The sequence below is a fragment of the Vigna umbellata genome, chromosome 4 (genome assembly GCF_029865625.1).
Source record: "Vigna umbellata cultivar VRB3 chromosome 4, Vumbellata_1.0, whole genome shotgun sequence".
NCBI classification, from domain to species: Eukaryota; Viridiplantae; Streptophyta; class Magnoliopsida; order Fabales; family Fabaceae; genus Vigna; species Vigna umbellata.
Window position 1 is genome coordinate 24,920,784 of NC_142168.1, and position 25,439 is coordinate 24,946,222.

The window sequence follows — 25,439 nt, forward strand, 5'->3', positions numbered from 1 at the left end:
CTTCACATGACGAGACCAAACATCTGTGAATACTTTAGTTTAATTGAGTTTAAGACCAAGAATCCAAATGACAGTCAAAGACTGAACACTATAGTGAGCGGACTCTAGAGGGCTTGAACGAACATTCATATAAGGAATTTAGCTTAAGGAGATAGAACAAATGCCTGGTGTAAGACCAACACTTGCTTACGACGAACACTTGTATAAGACCAGGTGCCACTAACTTATATAAAAGAAACTTGATAATTATACCAAGGTACTATTGAAGTAGTATTTAAGAATAACTAAAATATTTTATAGAAGAATATCAAGACAGAACTATGCTTGGCCGAACGCTCAAGCACAGTAATTCGAAGTGTAGACGCTCGTCCTCAACTAGAATTCTTCTCAAATGAAAGAATCCATTACTCACCAAATTCACTATAAAAACCGAACGGTCGAGGACCGTTTAGTAACGAACATACACTTTCTTATGGGAAATCATATCAGGATCATTTATATTCCAACTCATTTATTACATATAGTTTTACACTTAAAACATTCATATTTCATATCCTTCAAATAAAGAAATATCATATATTTCATACATCATAACATAACTCAGTCATATTTCATTTCCACTTATTAAATAAACGAACGTTCATGTACTACAAACATATCCATCATCATGCATCCAATTCATTCAGTCAACTAACGTACGTTCATACATTACAACAGTATACAAATTAAATTAAATAAGCTTCTCTTACCTCTAGCGTGAACGATCGTTCAAGATATAGGATTGTGATTTGCCTGACTAAGATTCTCCTACCCTCAACGTTCAATCAACTCTTCATAGCAAAACAAACAATAGACAAACTGTTTCAGAAGAGTACTACGAACTCATGCAACCAAGAGTTGGTTTGCATGAGCCAGAAAACGAATGACTAAAGGAGAAGAGACTTACCAGATCAGAAACCGAAACTGTTCGGTTCAGAATGAAGCTTAGGACGCCGGGAACGTTTCTACGGTGCCTGAACGTAGATCGGAGTAGAGAAAGGGTGAGATTTCTTAGAGAGAAGAAAGAGTTTCTAGTGAGAAGGAGGAGAATGAGAAGTTCAGAGTTTTGGGAAGAAGGTTGCATGCAGAAGAGAGTGGGAAGGAGGTTTCAGAAAAAATCATTTTTCTTCCCACGTCAAACGAGCGTCCGCTCTTCTGCTGACACCTGCATCCCACTATCTGATTTCTAATCTTCGTTGCTTGACACCTGGCGTCCGTTCAGAGGGGTTTTTGAGTGCGTTTTAAATGAGGTCTGACAATTTTTAAAATTATTTATTTCATTTTTTTTATTTAAAGATTCATTATATTTATGTTATTTATTCAAAATAAAAATATTTGTTTATTAAAAAAATTTAATTGAGTATAAATTTGTAATCAGAAAAATCCAATCGAACTAACGCGCAATCCAATAATCCAATAAATTTTAAAATTGATCCAGCTATCCTTGTTCTGGATAGTTTTAGATCCCATTATTTAGTTTGAATTTTGGTATAACTTTTTTCTTAAGTACTTAGATAAAATAAACTTACTTTACTAAGATCCCTTTATTTGGGCTTAAATGTCTTTTTATTAAACCATAATCAGCACATCAAAATCCATTCCTGAGGCAGGAAAATACATACGCTGTCTATTTAACAATTAAAATATTTTACACTAAAAGTATAAAATCAAATTGACTTGTGAGAAGGAGTAACATATTTTGTATATTCTTTTTAAATCTGTGAATTTAGGCAACGTTTTAGATATCTTTATTTAGTTTGAGTTTTGGCATAACTTTTCTTTTAAGTACTTCCATAAAATAAAGATCCCTTTACTTGGGCTCAAATGTCTTTTTGTTAAACCATTCCTCAATCAGAAAAATACAATAATATCATTTACTTGACCTGTTCCTGTTTGAATAGTCTCACTTAATCTTATTTTTCTTTCATAAAAATCAACAACTCTTTTAAAAGATTATACGGTAGAATTGAATCAATTAAATCCTTATGAAATAAATATTCAAAATCTTCGGACATTGTCTTATTTAATGTTTGTTCAATTACTCTTTTAGCATCAAATGTAATATAAGCGTTTGATTCCACCATAAAAAAAGTATAAAATCAAAATTGACTTTGTCAAAAAGAGATATTCTTTTTAAATATGTCAATTTGTATGAAAGGATTGTTTGAATTGTACGTCCACACGTTGGCATTCAAAAATCTGTCTTTTTGTCATTTGGTTTACTTATGTTACAATATTCTTCTTCCAATCCTTTTTTTTTCTTTTCATTATTTTCATTTTGGTAAGTATTATGCTCTTTATTTCAAATTTTGAAGCTCTTTTTTCTAATTGGTTCACCCATGACCATAGAAAATGGAGGAAATGAAGACATTAATCATTGTAGTGTGCACATTTAATGGGTTAAATTCTACGTCCAAAATGTTCAAATTCAAAAGTCTTTGTCCTTTTGTCTGCATTTGTTTTACTTACACCATATACATAACTGATAAAAACAAAAAACTATTTTAAAGATTGAGCTATTCATTTTCCTCGTGTAACATTATATGAAAATCTATCAAAAGAAACAGATGAGAATCATATATTTAAAAGATAATTTTTATTTAACCAATTTTTTTAATTTTATTTAAAAGAAACAATAATTTTATTACATTATATTTCTTTTACTATGCATACACGAGAAACATGCTCACTAAGGGATCTTTGTAAAATACATTGTGCAAGTGCGTCACAAACATAATACGATGCAATCACAAATCTTACACGTAACTCTTTAAAATTATAATTATTCAAGCATTTTTAATGGTCAAGATTCCATACAATTTTCTATAAGTAACAAATAATAAGTGAAAGCACTAACAATCTCCATAAACATCCTTCGTGAAACTTGGTTGGTAAATAAGTATATCTATATATTTAAAAAGGTAATAATTTATTATAAATAGTTAGTTTAAAAAAATAGTAAAATCGAAAAAAATTATTAAATTTAACAATATTGAACAATTAAATTAATAAAATAATTATTTTGATTTAAAAATAATATTTAAAAATTAAATTTGGCTCCAAAAGAGAAAATCTTCCTTATATAATAATATAATAGTATTAGTATTCGTTAATACATGCGCAGATCTGGAAGTCTTGTTGATGCGATTAATATATATATATATATAAAAAATAAACGAATAAGATTTGAAATGGGTAATTGCTGTTGCAAGTGGATGTTTGTTTTCTTCTCAGCTTTCTAACTTACTTTGCAAGGTAGAAAAAATGACGCAGTTAATCGTATCAAATCCAAATAATTTGGTCTTTAAGAATAATCCACGGGTTAGAAAATTAATCATACTATAATTGCATAAATTATTATACCATAGACACTTTAAATTCTTAATTAGTCATTGTTCTTCTGTCCTTTCTATAAATTTGTATATTTTATGGTCTGTCATAAGTTTTATATGTTTGATTTTGTTGTGTGTTGGTAGGGATTGAAAGACAGAGTGTTTGATACGTTCCACATTTTCATCATTTACCACTATACAAAATCTAAGGTGAAATTACTCAACATGACTCGAGATTAAGTTCTTATAAAAAATTTTATTTAATTAAAAGTTTAATGTGTTATAGAAGAATTGAAGAACATTGATGCTCCTTAACTTGATGAATTGAAAAGTTATTAGTGCATAAATAGACAATTAGAAGTTTAGGAGCAAGCGTTGTTGAACGCTTCCACCAATATTCATTCCAATAATTTTATAAGATACAGAAAGATAAGGTGTTAGAGACTTTAACAACATTTTAGAAGTCATAATGATCATCTTAAGCATAGGAGCATGATAAATCTAAGGCAAAAATGTATTGAATGTCTTTAATTTGATCATTATGCATATCTTAATATCAGACTCTGACGAGTTATGCACTTGTGGTGACTTTTACTGTTTTGTAAAACAATTACCAATAGGTTTCATCCTACCATACACAAAGTTAGTGCGTTAACATGTTTGGCCAAGGTAAGACCCCTAGATTAGGACCTCTTGCTCCTCTCATAATATACCACACTCTTCTTTATGAGAGCGACATAATAACTCTCAATACAAAATCCATATAGCAAAGCACACACTATTTAACCACCACTAATTCTCCTTGAATTAATATCAACCATTCTTAAATTATATTGTAAACCAATAATAATGTTAACATTCATAAAGTCACACACCTTAATCATACCATAATAGACATATGAAGATTGATTTACAATCTAATACATTTGCTCAGCGAGTAGTACCTAAGAGCACACTCGACCAGTGACAAGATAGCTCACCCAACAAGAATATCGCTAGAACTTACATAATTAAATTCTTACAAAATTCATCCAGCTACTTCCAAGTCAGTGAGCTTTCTGACTTTGACTTTGCCCAACGAGTATATTCTTGTCCAATGATTGTCAAGTTAGTGAGCTCTCTAACTTTGGTTTTGTCCAACGAGATGATTCTCGCCCAACGACTACAATGTTAGTGACTTTTTGACTTTGACTTCTTCCAACGAGTATATTTTTTCCTAGCGAGTCTACATAATTCTACAAAACATAATTTTGTAGGTTTATGTCCTTCCAACCCTATAAACTAGGCCAACAACAATCATAGATGCCAAAACATACCAATTATCAAATTGTACTCCAATAAATGACTCAATTCATCTGAAATGCAATACAAACCATACAACATACCCAAGTAAAAAAAACAATTCATGTAAAACAAAATAAGTCCTAACGCAACTCCATATATCATATTTCATTAAACAACTCAATCACATAAACCAAATACCATACAAGCCTACAATTAACAATTACTACGTGTCTATTAGTTAAAGACAGTACAATTAACTTCCCTTACTTGAAAGACAGATCAAACTACTCAAGAATCCTATAAAAGCCTCTTGACGTACAAAAAACTCTATTTGTCCCTATGAACAATCAGGACACACCATTACGAACACTGATCAACAAATACTCTCTTATAGAAGACTCAAACACTACATGCGAGCCAAGATAGTCCACATGCACAAAAAGAACATACATACCAAGAAAATTGGTAAAAAATCAACTTATTGTATTGAAAAAACTGATCGAATAGAAGTGATAAGCTCGCCTCAAGGATCACCCTAGTGATTTTTGAGACGTATGGTTAGAAAGTCTAAAGAAAGGGAAAGAGCTTTAGAAGAAAAAGGTTAAGAGACATCACTACAAAAGTATGTAATTTTTCCAGGGATTTTTTTAGCATTACCGGGGGTTTTAACCCCCAACAAGCACATTTCCCACGGTTGCAGAAAACCACTAGGAAAACTACCGTCACAAAATTACCGGCAGAACTAACCGGGGTTTCCGAAAATCGTCGGTACTAACCAGGGTTTCTGGAAAACTGCCAGTACTAACCGGAGTTTTTGGAAAGTCGCCGAAAATAACTGCATTTGAAAGAAATGCCCTTGTTTCCAGGAGTTTTATCCAAAACCGCCGGAAATGCTTCCAGATCATTTTTTTTTGTTCAAATTGAATTATGATAAATCTGGTTCAAATTTAATTTATAAATCTGGTTTTAATATAATCTAAAATTAAATATTATTATATAAAGTAAATTATATTGTTCAACATAGATTATTAGAGGCAAAAATATTAAATACTATAAAAATTAAAAACAACGATGTTCAATACTATAAAAATTAAAAACAACGATGTTCAATACTATAAAAATTAAAAACAAGCATGTTCAATACAAAAAATTAAAGACAAAGATGTCTAACAAAGATGTTCAATACAAAAAAATTAAAGAGAAAGATGTGTAACAAAAATGTTCAATACAAAAAATTAAAGACAAAGATGTCTAAGGTTCTTCTTCTCCGTTACATCTATCACGTGGCACACTTCCTTGATCAAATACCTACAATATAACATAATAGTTAGTCAGTTATATATTCTTAAAAAATCATACAAAATAATTATTACCGATGATGGTTGAAATATAGCAAGCAAGTTGTGAAGGTAATTGACCCAAATAATTTTGCAGCAATAATGATATCATTGTCTTCATTTCATTGACTTGTGATGTTAATGAATATAGCTGTAACAGATGAAATATTATTTAAAAAGTAAGAAAAATGAAATCTAAGATTAACTTCTAATAACAACATTCACATATCAGAAAAATGAAATCCAAGTAATTATCAATAGATATACAATTATTAATGCACAAACAATTTCATCTAACTTCAGTGCACATTAGACACAAGCTTTTAATCCTGTTTAGTAGAAGTGCTCACAAATTCTTATCACATTTATAGTACATAATCACCAGACTTCTAACAGTAAAATTCACATATCAGAATCACACAACCAATAACAACATTCACAATCAATATTTCCGAACACGTCCTTTATTATTTCAACCCAAACAACACCAACCTACATTTCAGTAACTGCTAAAATATAATTATATTAATATTCAACCCAAACAACATCAACCTACATTTCAGTAAAAAGGATCCAAAGAATAACTCAATTCTTCCAAACAATTATAACAATCTTAACCAGAGCTTCCTTTCAATTACAATTCATAACAATCAAGTTATTCTCTTCCATGCACTACCATATTTATCCTTTCACATATTAACTTGCTTCTACAACAAATTTCCAGAGTATTAACCTATCAAATCACAAACAACAACTTCCTACCAGAACTCATCTTACCAATGACATCAACCAGCCATGCTCCTTGTGTGTTGGTGGCCTTTCTTGTTCAACTTCCAACAAAGTATCCTTATTTTCATCTTGTACATGAGAATTTTCTCCAACTTGAGGTAGTGAATGAAGAGCATCTTCATTTGACTGCACTTGATAGCAATATAGAACAGCCAATCAGTTTAACAGCCACAAAAAAAAAATCCATAAAGTATTATAAGAAATGTTATTATAGTATAATGCTGTTTAATTATAACTTTGTAAGTTCAGAAACTTTCATGTGGTTGAGGAACTCAAAAATCCTAATATAGTGTCTAGAAGAATTACAGACTTTCATGTGGTCGAGGGACTCATAAATCCAAATAAACTTCAATGAATTTCAAACTATAATACTTTTGGGATAAATTTGATTTGCTCCAAAAAATTATGAATTGGACAACTATACTACTTTTTCCAAGTTTTCTTTCTAACGCATTCATGGGACACAGACAAAAACAAAAGATGCATCACACATCATAAAGTATACTACAAATGAGAAAACAAAATCCATAGGGAATGTAATGATTAATATCGGAAGAATTCTAAAACTGAAATTTTAGAATACCATTTGAAGATTTCCTAGCACACACATATGAAAGTTTCCATCCAAAATATCATTTGTAATAGGATACAAGAATATATAGAGTTATCAAAACGGGTCACCCGGCCCGACCCGACCCACCACGGGTTGGTCACTTAGTGAGTGAGCCAACCCAACCCGGCTCATTTATTAGCAAGCCAGAAAAATTTGAACTCGACCTGACTAACCACGGGTTAGTGGGTAAACGGATTGGCTCACTGGCTCACTTAATTACAATTTTTTTAAATAAAAAAAATTACAAACATTATATAATTCAAATATAAACAAATTTCACTCCCAAATTTCACTCCCAACATGGGTATTTAATTAATTTTAAAAATAAGGAACTTAAATAATTTTTTCAAGCAAAACCAAAATAATAAATACTCTTTTATAAAATTAAAATATAAAATAAAATTAGATAGGTGGGTTGGTGGACCAATCTGGTCCACCACGAATTCAATCTGCATAAGCCAAGTTTAAATGAACCGGGTTGAAATCTGACCCATAGTGGACTGGATTAGTTCGCAAGTTGTGACTCATTTTGACAGCTCTAAGGATATATGATATTGCAACCATATATAGGAATATATGGGAAAATTACATATCCATCCAGAAATACTCAGACCCACCAGGACTCTTGACCTGAAAGAGCAATAATTCTCTATGCATAAAGAAAGACACACATAAAGAAACAACTTCTAAGTAGAGCCCTTCTTATACAATAAAATACTTCAAATAGTAATGAAGAACAATTTTAAACAGTAAGACTGAACAGAACACTATACCAATAAAGGACTGGAAATAGAACACTTAAATTAACTTGAACTGCTGATTGAAAAACAAATCCATTTGGAGACTAAATGCATTTGGAGACTGAATATATAAGTTAATCCCAGTAGTATACACAACCCATATTAGTAAACACGTCAATTAATGAATTAAATGAGCAAAACATAAATTTTTAACGTAAACAGAAGAAGAGACAGCTCACATTGCCGACAAAGACTGACCGAGAAAATCTACTTCCTCTTTATTGTTCTGACTCAAAGCAACAGTAGCAGGAGCTATTTGGAGATAAGATTAAATAACAGAAACAAGAGTTCAAGAATCGATTGTAATGAAATGTCTTGTACACTAAGAAAATACAGTAGTCACACCATGTGCACGGAGAAGAAGATAAATCAGAAAGAAAAAGACAAAGGTTATTAGTTTGGCCCAGATACTGTGCACTTACAAGCCCAATTACCATTTGGCCCATAAGATTGGAAACGCAGTTTGATAACGTGTACGCGTGGCATTTGTGCAGAGAGAAATGAGAAGCAGAGTGAAATATCAGAGATTCTCTCTGATGAGAAGAAGGGAGCGAGACGGAGGTTGCTTGGCCGGAGGAGCTCCGAGACGGCCGTGGATCCTTTCGGTGCAGAAGGCAAAAATGAAGATCTTGAAACGGTAAGCAAGAAAAACTCTTATTTTATTAAATCTGAGTACATTCAAAATACAAAGTGTATCTTTCATTAACCGGGAATGGGGAAAAGGGACTCTGTATATATAGAGTCCCGATAAGGGAAAAAGGTAACAGAAACACTCCACTGTTCAACCAGAACAGTGAAGAACGGTCTAAACCAAAACCGTTAAGAGAATCGAAAGATTCTCAATACCCTCCCCTCAAGCTGGACTATGTATATTGACCAGTCCAAGCTTGGGAACGATATGTTTGAAGCTGACGCGATGCGGAAACTTGGTGAAGACGTCGGCCAGTTGTTCATCGGTACGAACGGGAAGAAGATGAAGAAGCCCTTCCTGGATCTTTTCACGAACGACGTGACAGTCAAGCTCAATGTGCTTGGTCCATTCGTGAAAGCTCTGGTTATGAGCAATGTGACGAGCAGACTTGTTGTCACAATATAGGATAGGGATTCCAGATTCTTCAACTTGAAGGTCTTTAAGTAAATAGTGGAGCCACTGTATTTCACATACAGTAGCTGCAAGGGCTCTGTATTCAGCCTCAGTAGATGATCTGGAAACAGTCTTCTGTTTCTTAGACTTCCAGGAAACAAGTGATGTCCCAATAAATATACAAAATCCTGTAGTGGATCTTCTAGTATTAGGACAACTAGCCCAATCAGAGTCACTGAAACCTTTCAGATGCATAGGGGAGTCAGCAGCGAAAAACAACCCTTCATTAGGAGTAGATTTGATGTATCTGAGCACATGCTGAGCAGCCTTATAATGATGTTCTGTAGGAAATTGCATAAATTAACTGAGTAAATTGATAGTATAACATAGATCAGGTCTAGTGTTTGTAAGGTAGAGTAACTTCCCTATCAATCTTCTGTAGGGTCCAGGATCACTAAGTTGGCTGTCCAATTTGTATAGTGGACTAGTATCTCTGAGGAAAGGTGTAGTAGAGGGTTTGCATCCTTCCATTCCTGTTTCTTCAAGAATGTCTAAGGCATATTTTCTTTGGCATAAGTGAACTCCCTTTTTAGACCTAGCCACTTCAAGTCCGAGAAAGTACTTGAGTTCCCCAAGGTCCTTTATGCGAAATTTATTATGTAGAAGCTCTTTGATGCAATTGATTTCTTCTAAGGAATTTCCTGCCAACACAATGTCATCCACATATACAAGTAGTGCAGTGAAATATGTACCAGTTCTTTTAGTGAATAATGAGTGATCAGATTTAGATTGTTTATATTCAACAGAGATTAGATAAGAAGATAATTTTTCAAACCATTGTCTGCTAGCTTGCTTTAAGCCATATAAGGATTTAGTTAATTTGCAAACCTGTCCCTTTGTATGAGTACTTAGTCCTGGAGGAGGTTGCATATAAATTTCTTCATTGAGGTCACCGTGAAGGAATGCATTATCCACATCTAACTGATGTAAGAACCAATCATTTGAGGCAGCTAGTGCTATCAAAAGTCTAACAGTGGTGAGTTTTGCAACAGGAGAAAAAGTGTCTAAGTAATCTATTCCTTCCTGTTGGGTATACCCTTTTGCTACCAACCTAGCTTTATGCCTTTCAATGCTTCCATCAGCTCTAAATTTTGTTTTGTAAACCCACTTGCAGCCTATAGGGATTTTTCCTGGTGGTAGTTGAGTTAAAAACCAAGTATTGTTGTCCTGCAAGGCTTTAATTTCTCTCTGCATGGCTTCTATCCATTCCCTCTTGTCTTTTGCTTCATTGTAAGTCCGAGGCTCCTTATTTTCAGTAACAGCCATGATATATTTGGCATGTTTCTCTGACAAATTATTACAACATAGTAGATTAGTTATCGGATAGGGAGTCTTGAATTTGTTTTTAGCAGTCAAGGATTGATTCACCTGGTGAATGTAATCTTCTAGATAGGCAGGAGTCCTCCTAATCCTCTCTGGTCTTCTGTGTCTGTAGTTATCTTGACTGTTATTTGTAACAGTAAGATTCTGCAGTTCTTCCTCTTGATTAATTTCTTCTTCCTCATCAAAGTGTTCTTCATCAGTAGGATAGTAATCTTTAGATAAATCAGTTAAGAACTCATCTTCATCCTTCTCACTGTCTATGCTTTGCTGGGTACCTGGAAAGTTCTTATAGGGCAATACTTCTTCATGAAATATGACATTTCTGCTAACAAAGAGTTCTTTGGTATTTATGTCTAATACAATATAGCCTTTAACACCACTCTTATATCCTAGGAACACTCCTTTTCTAGCCCTAGGATCCAACTTGTTTCTATTATTTTCAAGTGTAGAAGCAAAACACAAACATCCAAAGACTTTGAGGTCTAAGTAAGTAGGAGGTAGATTGTAAAGTATATCATAGGGAGTTTTATGTCCTAGAATTAAAGAAGGCAGTCTATTTATCAAGTAAACAGCATGTCTAATAGCATAAGACCAGTAAACTTTAGGTATGTTGGAATGAAACATAAGACTTCGTGTCACGTTAAGTATATGTTGATGTTTTCTTTCCACAACAGAGTTCTGTTCTGGTGTCTCAACACAACTTTTCTTATGAACAATACCATGCATATCATAGAAACTGACACAGTTAAATTCTGGTCCATTGTCGGACCTGATGATTTTTATCATTTTATTAAACTGATTTTTGATTTTAATGACAAAATTTTGTAGTAAGTCTTTGGTTTGTCCTTTATTACTCATTAGAAAAACCCATGTGTGCCTGCTGTAATCATCAACTATACTAAGAAAATACCTATGCCCATGAACAGAAACAGTATTTAATGGTCCCCAAATATCACAATGAATAACCTCAAAACATTCAGTAGTAACAGATAAGCTTTTTGTAAAAGGCAACTTGTGTTGTTTTGCATAGTGACAAGTGTCACAAACAATATCAGTATTAGTCTTAACATAAGGAAAGATCTCACATATGTGTTTAACTACATGATGTCCAGGGTGTCCTAATCTAAAATGCCACAGATTAATATCTGTCTTTTTAAAAGAGAAGGCAGTCTTGGCAATATCCCTTTGTTCTGGTTTAGAGAATTCTTGTAAGTAATAGAGACCATTCCATGGTTTAGCATATCCAATCGTCTTCAATGAATGATTCTTCCTTATCTGACAATTCTCATAGGAAAAAGTTAGATTGCAATCCAAGTCTCTGATGAGACTTTGAGCAGAGATAAGATTGAAACAAAAATTAGGTATGTAAAGGACATTGAAAATAATAAAATTCTCAGCAAACTTAACAGTACCAGCATATTCAGCAGTGATGTTAGTTTTGTTTGGTAATTTTATGGAAATGGGTTTAATTTTGTGAAAAACAATAAAATTTGATTTGTCATGTGTAACATGCTCAGTAGCTCCTGTGTCAATAATCCGGGAAGAATTACCTGGTTTATTCCCAGTTTCTTTCCTCTGAACTTGATTAACTTTGTGGATGGATGAATCTTCAGTGTTGTAAATCATTTTTAGAAGTCTCTGCATCTGTTCTGGTGTGAAAGGATTGATATTATTGCTACTGCTGGTCTGTTGTTGTGTCTTCAAATTACTCTCAGAATCAGTGTTGCTTTGACTGACATTAACAGAATTCCAATCATTCTTTCTTTCTTCTTTCTTGTACCATGGGGGATATCCGTGCTTAGAATAGCACTCATCAACAGTGTGATTCATCTTATTACAATAAGAACATTGCTTTCCATAATTCGGATTTCTGCCTCTGCCTCTGCCTTGAGCACGAGTTCCAGTAAAACGTCCTTGGCCTTTCCAGTTTTGTTCAGGTTTCCAGCTTTTATCAGTAACATTCGCCAGAATTCTGGTTTCTGTAGTACATTGCTTTTCTTGTCTTTCTTGTTGAATAATCAAAGAGAAAACACGGTTAATATTTGGTAAAGGATCCATTAAGAGGATCTGTGTTCTTACGGTATTGTAAGAATCATTTAATCCCTTCAAGAAACAAATAACATGCTCCACTTCCCTATATTTCAACATAGTCTTGGACATGTCACAGTTGCATGGAGTCTCACAGTTGCAAACAGGAATGGGTCTTAAAGACTCTAATTCTTCCCATAATATCTTCAGATCAGTGAAAAATTGACTAACTCCCCGTTCTCCTTGCTTAATTGAGTGTATGTCTTGTAGTAAATCTGAGATTTTGAAATAATCTCCTTTAGAAAACCTCTCCTTAAGCTCATCCCATAATTCCTTGGCTTCTTCAACGTAGATGACGCTTTCAGCAATGTGTGGAGATAAGGTCTTTGTTATCCATGACAGGATCATCATATTACATCTTTCCCAGGTGTCATAGACAGCATCAGTTTTCTGGGGTCTCTTTATGGACCCATCTATGAATTTAATTTTGTTTTTCGAAAGCAGAGCCCTCCTCATGGCTCTGCTCCAGGACGAGTAGTTATTCTCGTTGAGAGTTTGAGTAATCAAAGTCAAACCTGGGTTTTCTCCTGGGTGCAGATAGAATGGACTGGCGGGATTGGAAGACTGGTCAAACTGATCCATGGCAGCAAAGAGGTACCAAGAACCAACCCAAGAAGAACCAAGAAACAACAGCGGTGGCAACGGAAGCAGAGCAGGTACTAGACCTGCTCTGATACCATATTAGTTTGGCCCAGATACTGTGCACTTACAAGCCCAATTACCATTTGGCCCATAAGATTGGAAACGCAGTTTGATAACGTGTACGCGTGGCATTTGTGCAGAGAGAAATGAGAAGCAGAGTGAAATATCAGAGATTCTCTCTGATGAGAAGAAGGGAGCGAGACGAAGGTTGCTTGGCCGGAGGAGCTCCGAGACGGCCGTGGATCCTTTCGGTGCAGAAGGCAAAAATGAAGATCTTGAAACGGTAAGCAAGAAAAACTCTTCTTTTATTAAATCTGAGTACATTCAAAATACAAAGTGTATCTTTCATTAACCGGGAATGGGGAAAAGGGACTCTGTATATATAGAGTCCCGATAAGGGAAAAAGGTAACAGAAACACTCCACTGTTCAACCAGAACAGTGAAGAACGGTCTAAACCAAAACCGTTAAGAGAATCGAAAGATTCTCAATAAAGGTAAAAACAAAAACAAATAACATCCACAAAATTTTGGATTCAGATCAAACACACTCACAATGCTTCTATCATAGTGTCTTCTAAATAACTTTATGAAACAAAGGGAGACCTAAATTAAGAACTGTGAACGGACAAGGAAAAGTTGATCAAGCAAAATTGTTCGTTTCAAACAGGTATTTATCAAAGTTCTATATGAAGTAATATGAAGAAAGAAGTTAAAAAAAAACTATTTATAAGAATGAAGAGTATAAAACATTGTGAGTAAAGTGAAGTATAAAACATTGCTTTAATATTCAGGCATTTTTGTGTTTATAACCATCACAAAAAGTCAATGATTATAAACAGAACATGAAATCTCTAATGACAACTAAAAGAGGCAATCACAGTATTTTTATATTTTATAAATTAAATTAACGTCTTTTCTTACCTTCTGAAAATATAACTGTTATCCAACTGGGACACCGTGCAAACCTCCTGAGATAGAGTACCCACTGTTGGCACCACCAAATTTTCCACCAGCGTGCAAGACCTGCAAAGTTCTAAGGAGTAAATAACTGTTAATAAAAAAAAATCAAGTACATAAAATATTCTAGAAATTTTATTACATGTTACAATATCTCTTTATTACATCTTACAAGTGGTGAAATCAAATCAAGTTATAAATCTCAATATACTAAATATTCTAGAAATTTATTTAAAAAAACTTTGAGATCACAAGTCGGAAACTCGTGATATGATTACGGAAATGAGTTTTGGTTGGCTCTTGGTTGGCAAAAGTGAAAGGAATTCATCCTGAAGATTAGGTTAAAGTGAAAAATGAAGATATAGATAGAGAGATAGATGAAGATTAGGTTAGAGTGAAAAATGAAGATTAGGTTAGAGCGTGAATTGAAATGGGAAGTAAAAGGGGAAGGAGAGGAACTAGGAAGTATTAGGAATGGGAGGCTCAGACAAGAGGAAAAGAACACAGAGAGAATAATCTGATTGAAGAGATAAGATGAAGATTGAAGAGATAAGATGAATATACCAGACAGACAAAAATGATAAAATGAATAGAGATATCTGCCAACAAGATCCTTAGTTCTAGGTCTAGCTCACCTAAAAATAAGAAAACAATAATCAATTATAAAGGACTACACACACACACACACACACACACATATATATATATATATATATATATATATATATATATATATATATATATATATATTTATTGTCGAAAAGATTGGAAAAGGAAAGATGAGCTAAAGAACTTGAGATTCTAAAATAAGTTTTGCTATAGGAAGGAAAAAGGACATTTTGTGATCTGCATATGAAATTATAGTGTACGTTCATAACTTTAGTATATAATTTGCTTAAATATAAAGATTATAGTTTTAATCATTTAAAACCTTAGATAAATCAGTAATGAAATAAAATAATAGCTTAAAACATTTGAACTTTAAAAGTAACAGTAGTATTTTACTCTGTAAATATTTCTAGTACTAGTTTTTTTATGTTTAGGTCTCGTGACAACTGTACTGTTATAATCTGTTAGTCTGTTATAGCTTATTAAACTCCTATAAAGTTAGACAGATACATACAACTTGTCTCTCACCTATTGTAAGTTGGCTAATTCATTGTACCTGAGAATACGAAAACTCTTCTCTTATTTCTCTCCAAACATAACAAAATAAATGCCCAAAAAACCAATGCTATTTTGTTTAACTAATACATTTGGAAAGATTTTCTACTTTGAAATCTCAACTACGTTTGCAAAGGCATTAGACAACATAGACAATGGAAAAAGAAGAAAAGTATTATAGGAGAGGCAAAATAAAATAAAAAACGTTTATTTTCTCGTACCCAATCTGCAGCCGCCTGTAATGTGACATGATCATTTAAAAAATGACACATACTATACGTTTTTATCTTATAAGGCCTTTTAGCAGTAGTAGTTCCAGTAAGCTCTGCTTCATAATTATCATCAGAGCTAACATCATCCAATATTAATGCTTAGTTATTAATATCAATAGTAAATCACAATATATCAATAGTAAATATTAATGCTTAGTTAGAAAATAGAATAAAAGAAGCATAAATAAATTAAAGAAAACAATAGCATAAATAAAAGGACTAGATACCAGCTTCTGGTTACGCTTCCCTTTCCCATGGCATTAAACTCCTCAACTTTATGCTCTTATACTTGTCTCTTAACAACTCCTTCCAACAAAGTTTCTCCCATACTTCCATCAATTACAATGAAGTTTCTAGTATTACCTTTAGTCCCACAGAGAAATCTGATTGATATTTGCCGTCATTATTCATAGATATCACAAGTAGAAGTGTTGATAAAACAATAGTCAAATCCTACAACCAACAATTCAGAGAGAAATGAGATAGTGTTGCACTTGCATACATACATCATTGAAATGGTGATTCGTAAAGCATCAAGATGATAACAATAAGAAATATGTCACATGTTTTAGGTTAAATGTGATTTTTCACTGGAGCAATTTTACAAACACCTTACGGCTTAAAATACCATTTCAATTTCACCAAAATACCCCAAAATGTCAAAATCCATTTGGGTCTCAGAATGCACCCAACTCAACACCTAACAAAATCACGTTTATGAATCTAAAAAATGGATCAAACACTACAAGAACAAAAAAAAAGAACCTGAGAAGGGATGACATACCAGAGAACGACGAAAAAAGTGTCCAAGGCAACCATTTTTTCCTAACTTCTGCAACAAGATTTCTGGATGGAAAAGAGAAGTGGGGAACATTAATATTAGGATCTAAATGATGTTTTTTCACCCTTTCTACGTTTTCGGAAGATGCAAAATGCCAAATGAACCAGCGGTGAAGACGAAACTAGGGTTGGGTGCATTTTCAGAAGATGAAAAATGCAAAATGAACTAGCGGTGAAAGCGAAATTAAGGTTGGGAGCGAGAGTTATAGTGGAGAAGATGCAAACAAGCAGCGAAGGAGAAAATGTTGTTGGGGAACGACAACCATAGTGGAGAAGATGAAAAACGAGACATGATGGGAAAGGTGGAGAAAATGGAGAAAATAGGGTTTCAAAAAGAAAGGTGGAGTGAAAATATGGCACACATTAAAAATGAATAAAAAATTATGATTTAATGTTACCTATTTTTGTTCAGAATCTCAAATAGGACCCTTTCTTTTTTGACATCTCAATTGGGTCCTTATTTTTGTAAAATTGAATCAAATAGAACCTTTCCGTCAAATTGATCAGACGGTGTTAAATAGGACATGTTGACTGTTTAGTTTTTTGTTATGTGACATTGAAAAGTGACTGAACTTTTTTTATTATTTTTGAATTAAAAGATAGAGTTTAAAGTGAGGGCAAAGTTGGGAAAGCCCCATTTAGGAATTTAGGTCTTTTTATTTATAATTGAAAAAAAGAAATTGATTAGGGATACAAACTTTTTTAAAGTAGAATTAAGATTAATTAATGAAATGATTTTTTTATTTAATGCTAATTTTTATTCCTAATTAGTTTCTGCATCAAATTTGGTAAGTTTAAATAAAATTAAAATTTCCTTGTTTTTTTGTTAATGGAGGGTCACTTTACAGAGATCCTAAACAAGGGTCTAGACTTTGGGTTCAACTTTGAACCAAGAAACACAGTGGGTCGCGCAAGGGGCAAACCTTTCCCAATCTCGCAGGCAACCGACCTGGAGAATCATCTATGGCGCTGCGATGGCGGCAAGTGCACGACGATGGCGTCGCTGACGGTGCAGTGATGGCGCAATTCAAATAGAACCCTTCTTGCCTCTATCCTTCAGCGCTTCCTCGTAGGGAGAGAAGGGTCAGGTTCAACAGAGATGGCGTGGCGGAGGTTTACTTTCTCCTCTCCGTTTTGGATCGCGGCGCAAGAGAGAGGCTTCCTCCTCCTTTCCGTTTCGTCTTACAGGGGGAAAGAGATCTTGGCGGTTTGCGGCGTAAGGGCAGTGACGCCGTAATTTGGCGAAAGCAGCGGTAGTATCGAGTTTGGGTTTAGGGTTCCTGTTGTTCTCTGATTTTGGGGATTAGGGTTTGCTAAAATTGGGAAATTAGGGATTTCTGGTGTAATTGGTTTTTTATTCGAATAGAATTGGTGATTTACGTATTGTTTCTGCGTAGGGGTAGAGCATTTCTGGATTGTTTTGGGTTAGATTTCTTATCGTAGCAGAGAGAGTGAGACTTTCTGTAATTGAATTTAATTAATTCTACTTTAAAAAATTTTGTATTCCTAATCAATTTCTTTTTTTCAGTTATAAATAAAAAGACCTAAATTCCTAAATGGGACTTTCCCAACTTTGCCCTCACTTTAAACTCTATTTTTTAATTTAAAAATTAAAAAACAAAGTTCAGTCACTTTTTAATGCCACATAACAAAAAACTACTTATTTGACGGAAAGGTCTTATTTGATTTAATTTTACAAAAATAAGAACTCAATTGAGATGCCAAGAAAGAAAGGGTCCTATTTGAGATTCTGAACAAAAATAGGGACCTAGAGACATTAAACCAAAAATTATTTACAAATTTAAGGCGTTAAGCAATCCCTAATAATTTATTTTTTAAAAAAATAAAAAAATAACTTCACTATAACTATTCATAATAACAATTGAAATTTTTTAAATAAAAAAAATTTTAAAACATAGTTGCCGTTTATTATTGAAACCGTTATAATTTTCTTAAGATTTTTCGGCCGTTGCTAAAAAAACCTCTCCTATAAGATATAATTTTTGTAGTGCATGATGGGTTTTCAAAATAATAAAACCCCTTTATCAAATTTTTATTTATATCTAAAATTTTTATTATTAAAATAATTGAGTTTCATTATTTTAAAGATACTATCAATTCTAAAATACAATTTTCTAGACTTTTATATAGATAAAAAATATTATTCAATATATATATTATATTTAATATGTTTAATACAATCTTGATTTTAATATATCTGTGTTATCCTTTCAAAATTATTTGCTGTATTAATCACGAAATTGCTAAATTAAGTACAAAACATGCGCGCGCACATATATATATATATATATATATATATATATATATATATATATATATATTCTATGTTTCATATTAATGCAAGCAACCGCATGCAATGGAGTGTAATTAATGTGTAGAACAATACGAGCAACTTTAGGGGGACACGGATCAACACTCTTGTTACTGTCATGTTCAGTGTTCCTGCCACCTCTGCTCACGTGAATGCCTTCTACACGATACCATTATTACATTTGAAAAAGAAAAAAAGAATAAAGTTAGAAATCTACTAGAAGAAGAATAAATTATTGTAGGTAAGTAAATAATGTATAATTATTTTTTGGACTTATGTAAAATATAAAATAAAAATAAAAATGTGAAATATATTTAATGAATAATTAAGTTTTTGTATATTCTCTTTATTTCTGAAGAAAATATTATTAACAAAATTGGTAGTTAGGATGTTACACGTATCAAATGGTTTCATTATTTTTATTTTTTTAATATTTTTATTTATTTTTTATTTTTATTATGTAGAATACTTTGATAATTTTTTATATAATTATTTTTATTTTTTAATTCATTGTTATAAGTATAATTTTAACACTGTGTTGTAAATTTTTTATTATTATAAGAAATTCATGTTATTATCATAAATCTGGTTTAGTAATCAGACATTTGAAATACTTTTAAATTTGAATATTTTTAATATAACTTTTTAAAAGAAATTTTAAATTTATCAATTTTTTTATTAATATTTTAAAAATTTTATAAATGTTTTGATTGTTAGAAAATTTTATGTAGAATTGTAAATATTTTATATAATTCTTTCACATTTATTTAATTATTATTTCATATTCTAATTTAAAATTTATACAATTATAATTTTTTTCTATAAACATTTATATAAGAATATGCATGTCTTTTTTATATCAAATATTTTATAACATTATCTTTCTTTTCTATTTATGTGATTTTTTTCTATAAAAAATAATTAATTCATTTTAAAATAGATATGGGTATAGGTACATGTATGCTCGTTACAGATAGAAATAGAATGAAACAAAAATCTTATACTATGAGATATAATGAGATAAAGAAATTTGTCCTCGTTCCGTTTTCATTCCTACACTTCTCATGCTTAAGTCAATGAGAATAATTATATGTACAATGATAATAAAGGTAAAGAGTATGAATTGAATCTAATAATTGAGTATGGGTTTAATTTACTTTCTTTAAATGGATGTTGTATTTATAGGTTTACAAGAAAATGAGTAAAAAAAATATTAAACAAAATTTAAATAATAATCAAGTATTATATTTTAGAAATATTATATATATTATATCATAATATTTTTAGAAATATTATATAATTAATTATTATAGTATAAGATATTAAAGATATTTCACAATTCTAACAATGAACATTGTGGATAAAAAATAAGAAAAAAAAAATTGTCTCATGGTATAAGGTTTCGATGTACCAAATAACGTATAAGAAGGAATCGCACAAATGCATACCAATCTTAAGGAGAAAATAAAATAACGAGGATCCTTAAACCATCAAACTGGTGATAAAGTATCTTAAGAATGACATAATCATATATGTGTAGAAAAGTAAAGATGAAACAACCATTACGTTTAAACATATTTTTGAGCTTTAATTTGAAGTTTAATTAGTTGCTTATAATTGAAGAAAGCACGACAGGAAAAAAAAAAAAAAGAGAGAGGAACTTTTATGTTGATATCTCTCTATTCAAGGAATGTTTGATTAAATTATAACTGATAACTTATCAACCTAAATCAATGTTTGATTAAATTAAATTAAATTTTAAGTTATGCTAACAATTAGGACAACATAACCCTTATTCACCTTATTCGCTAGATAAAACTCATTAGTAATATTGGAACATACTACTAAGTTTAAGAATTATCGCAATCGGATTAAATTTGACTTTAAGTTTTTTTATGTAACATCCCAAAAATATCACAAATATATATTATGGTAGTCCACAATTCTGATATAAGAGAAAAGTCTTATTAATTACAGTCATCCTAAAAATGACTATAATTTAAAACTTTAAACACCCATAAGAGTATTTCAAGACAGTATAACTTAACTAAGAAATCCTAAATAAACTAAGTTGTAGCATCATTACCATCCAGGGTCTGTTCCAAGGGTACCTCATCCACCTCTGCTCACATTCAAGTGGATGATCATTGCAACAGAAACACGACACAAACAACAGACAAACACAAACAGAAGGATGAGCTAGATATACAAAAATCATGTTATACAGTCACACACACAACATGCATAGTTCACTCAAAACATGGTAAATGACATTACAAGACTTATTGCATTATAAACCACTCGTCTGGACTAGAATGATTGTCGAGCTATGGCGGGTTATGCACTCGTGGTGGCCTCTACTGCTTTGCAAAGCCAATACCAATGGGTTTCACCCTACCACATTCACGAGGTTAGTCTGTTATCACTCACCTTGGGCCATACTGGAAGCACCCAAGACTAGGACCTCTTGCTACTCCTCACCACATGGATCAATCCTCTCTACTTGAGAATGAAAGACCATTGGAGCGTTAGGAAAACCCCCAAGACTGAGCTACCATGCAAATCATTCTAAACATTCAGGGCACCACCATGAATCTTCTCCTTGAAGATCATGGAATTACGTCCATAACATAGGGCACCACCATGTGACCTCCCTTTAAGATCCATGGAATTACGTCCATCAACCATACTGTTACACTTACGCCAATCACAACTTTGTTTCATACATACTTCCAAACTATAATTCACACACAATACAACATACCCTCAATCATGTTGCAAAATCAAGCCACCCAAATCAGTTATATAAACATACATACATCCTGGCAGTCAAACAACATCAAACAGCTCAAACAGATGAGGAAAAATGTGAAACTCACTGAACCAGGTCGCATAGTGCACCAGGGTGCAAGGCAAGACAACAAAAATTCGCAGAGCGCATCACCCTTGGTGCATTGAGCCAATTTTCCTGACGGACAGAGGGGAAAGTTTTTCAGCTAAAATTCGCATAGCGCACCACCCTTGGTGTACTGAGCTAATTTTCCTGACGGGGGGACAGCTAAAATTCGCATAGCGCACCAAGTCTGTGCGCTATGCTAAACTGAAAATTCTGATACACATTATCAGATCCTAAACCCTCGCATAGCGCCCCAAATTCGTTATTCGAATTAATTGACATTAAACTCAAATCACTACCCAGAACGACTAGATTCGCAAAGCGAATCACCAGACAGAGAGCACCCTTCTCCAGTCACTCGCACAACGCACCAACTCGCTATGCGAATGACTAAATAGAGAGCACCTTGCTGTGAGGACTCGCTATGCGAAAACATTCGCTCAGCGAGTCTGCATAATCTGTAGATCGCAAGTTTTGCAGAATTATGCAACTCACCCAACCTTTACCGTTTCTAGACATCTTCCCCAACTTCTAACACCTCTAATTTGTATTTTATACTTAATTAAACTTGTATAGATGATCTAAGACCTTCCTACTACCATTCTAAACTAATTACAACTCGAATTCAAATCTAAAACACCAATTTCCCCAACTTAGGGACCCAAATTCAATTCAACCATTTTGCACATGTTTTGACCAGTTTGATGACTCTAATAAGTCACAAATAACCTCCCTATATTGTCCGCACAGACTACAAGAGTCCTAGACCCTTAACTCTCAAATTCACTATCCCACTTCCTCCAAAATAACTTAAAACACTACCAAATCACTATGCTTTTTTTCTAAACGATGTTGCAACAAACTTCACACCCCGAATCATTCCCAACCTGATCAATTATAGTAAATTAAACTCATCCACCCAGTTCATAACATCACAGCACAGTTCATAGATTTCACATATCAACACATACAATACAACATACTCAAAACGCAAAATACATCTCAAAACAGTGCACAAATTTAGAATTCAGTATACATACACCTCATGCAAACAATTTAAAGAAGTATTCTACCTCCCCTTACCTTAACGATACGCAGCCCACTCATAGACGCATCTCTACAGTACCTTGCACTATGAAAATGACTCAACAGGACCCTACGATTCACCATTCAGTGATCAAGAACGGTTCTCAAAACCTGATTTGAGATAGAAAGTGAAGGAAGAACCACTAATCACAAGCAAAGTAGAATACTTGCATGTTCACAACCCTAGAAACCACAAAGAAAGAGAAGAACACTCACCAGTTGAAACGAGAAAGTAATCGGTGATACTTGAAGTTCTCGACGTCAGGAGTATCTAGGTGCCACCTAATCGGACATGCAACGACTGAATGAGAATGAGTGGTAGAGGAGGAGAAAATGAAGAACAAGTGGTCTAAAGAGAGATAAGGGCTGAGCTAATGAACCAGCTGCTGAAAAATTTGCCTTTTAAGCTTAATGGGTTTTAAGAGCCTGACTTCATTAATCCAGAGTACCTATCAGCTCTTGTCACCTATTTTCAGGTCCTCACATTTTTAAAACAGAAGATTATAATTTGTTTATATAACCTAAATGATAATATTAACTAGAATTTATCTGCAGTAATTTCAACATCTAATTTGTTGGCTATGGCATCTATTAACATATACACAACGTTAACACTCAATTTTAAAAATAAATAAACAAAATCAAAAAGTACATAAATGATTTTAAAATTTGATAAACTGCAAATGCACTGTAATTTTTATGTTTTATTACAATTTATTTTTCATTATACTAAATAGCATACTTGCATAAAAACAGAGAATGAAGTTTGAACCACACATGATTAAGGAAATGAAAATAGGTATAATGCCATGATCTACAAATGAACAAAGAACCAACTTCTATCCAAAATCCCATAACAAATCCAAATGTCATACTTAAAAAAAAACAATTTATCCCATAGAAAATGATCCATTTTCGCGTTGGAGCTGCAATTGATGGGTAGTGGTGGGTCACATAGATTGTTGCCAATAAAGTTGGTAGCATCAAAGGTTTTGCAATTGAGTTCCTCTTGGAATTTTGCCCTTCAAATAATTATTAGTGTAAAAGTACAATTGAAGTTTGATGAACTCTAATCTCACTATAACATTATCATCAAAACTGTTTATAGCAAATCAAAACAGAGTTAGATTACTTGAATATATGTACAAGTCTTTGTATATACGACACATGTGCGTGCTACAATTGACCTAGTACACTTGATAGGATTAGAACAGAAAGTCAACACACACTAAAACAAAATCAAAGAAGTAATGTAAACTTCACCTAAGTATAGTAATGTAAGCACACCAATAAATAAGAGTAGAAACAAAAACTCAACATAAATTTAATTTAACGTGATTTGGTGCCTCATGACCTATGTCCACAAATACTTAACAAAAGTATTATTGTTCACGATAGTTTTAATCCTCCATGTACTCAAGAGACTTACTAAATTGTAGTAAAAACACTTAAATTTACTCTTCTGATTTATAGTAGATTTCTCCTTTTCCTTCTTCATATTTACAAAGTTTCCACTTACTCAAACTGATTTGGCAGTTATGTCAGGAAGGAAGTTGCTTTCGAAGCGCCTGATGCCAAGTACGGTGAAGAGGTGCGTCTCTGTCTCATTATCCATTTTTAACTTTTACACACTCTATATCTATTTATTGATGAGTATTAAAAATTAACAAATTAAAATAACATGTTATGCTAAATTTTTAGAAAAATAAAGGTTATGTTGACATATAGGGTTTATTTGCTATTTTCTACGCACTAAAAACACTAGTTTGTTAGTGGTTATAGATTCCAATATTTTCGTGCATTTACTTTCAGTTATTTGTTTTATAAAAGCGATAACACTTCTCAATAAAAAATATCCATTCAGTTTTATATTCCTCTGTTTCACTATCTCAAACTTGTTTTCAATAAAATAACCTACAAATTGGTATCAAGAGCTACAACTTAAGGAACCTAAAAAATGGATGTTGAAACAAGTTTCTCTCAAGTGCTCCTCCTATTTTTTATGGAGGTAACTATGACCTCTAGGCCATAAAAATGCAGACCTTCCTAGAGGCTTTGGATCTTTGGAAAGCAGTGGAGGAGGATGACGATATTGCTCCGTTGCTCGACAACCCCAGTATAGCCCAAATGAAAAACTACAAGGAAAAAAAACAGGAAAACAAAGGCAAAGGCATGTTTATTTTCTGGTGTTTCAAAAATAATTTTCACTAGGATCATGTCTCACAACACAACAAAAACAATTTAGGATTACTTGAAGGAAGAATATGCAGGAGATGAGAGAATTAGAAACATGCAAGTATTGAATTTAATGAGAGAATTTGAGCTGCAATGAATGAAAGAATCTGACACCATCAAAGAGACCTCAAATACGTTGCTTGACATTGCCAACAAAGTAAGATTACTGGGTAGCACTTTTTCTGATTCAAGAATTGTTGAAAAAATTCTTGTATCAGTACCAAAAAGATATGAAGCTTCTATAACTACCTTGGAGAACACAAAGG

At 32.7% G+C, this 25,439-nt stretch overlaps 1 protein-coding gene across 2 annotated transcripts; it reads right to left on the minus strand.

The window, feature by feature from the left end:
- Nucleotides 1–5,739: 5,739 nt before the first annotated feature.
- On the minus strand, nt 5,740–16,965 carry LOC124823105 (uncharacterized). Of its 2 annotated transcripts, none has more exons than XM_088113517.1 (5): nt 16,569–16,949; nt 16,012–16,237; nt 14,313–14,414; nt 6,770–6,907; nt 5,740–5,963 (listed from the first exon to the last, which is right to left on the minus strand). In XM_088113517.1, exons 2-4 carry the CDS (start codon nt 16,038–16,040, stop codon nt 6,778–6,780), a joined length of 261 nt encoding a protein of 86 aa, XP_087969643.1. In that variant the 5' UTR covers nt 16,041–16,237; nt 16,569–16,949; the 3' UTR covers nt 5,740–5,963; nt 6,770–6,777. The 2 variants fall into 2 exon arrangements, with proteins under 2 accessions (XP_087969643.1, XP_087969642.1); XM_088113516.1 differs by lacking the exons at nt 5,740–5,963; nt 6,770–6,907 and adding exons at nt 9,986–11,936; nt 12,212–13,665 and having other exon boundaries at nt 16,569–16,965.
- Between the last annotated feature and the right edge of the window lie 8,474 nt (nt 16,966–25,439).

Excerpts from the sequence above, each read along its gene's own strand:
- LOC124823105 (XM_088113516.1), bottom strand. The coding sequence starts at position 13,331 with ATGGATCAGTTTGACCAGTCTTCCAATCCCGCCAGTCCATTCTATCTG. Across the intron at positions 11,937-12,211 it reads AGAAACTGGGAATAAACCAG|ATAAGGAAGAATCATTCATT; the intron begins GTAATTCTTCCC and ends GAGAATTGTCAG.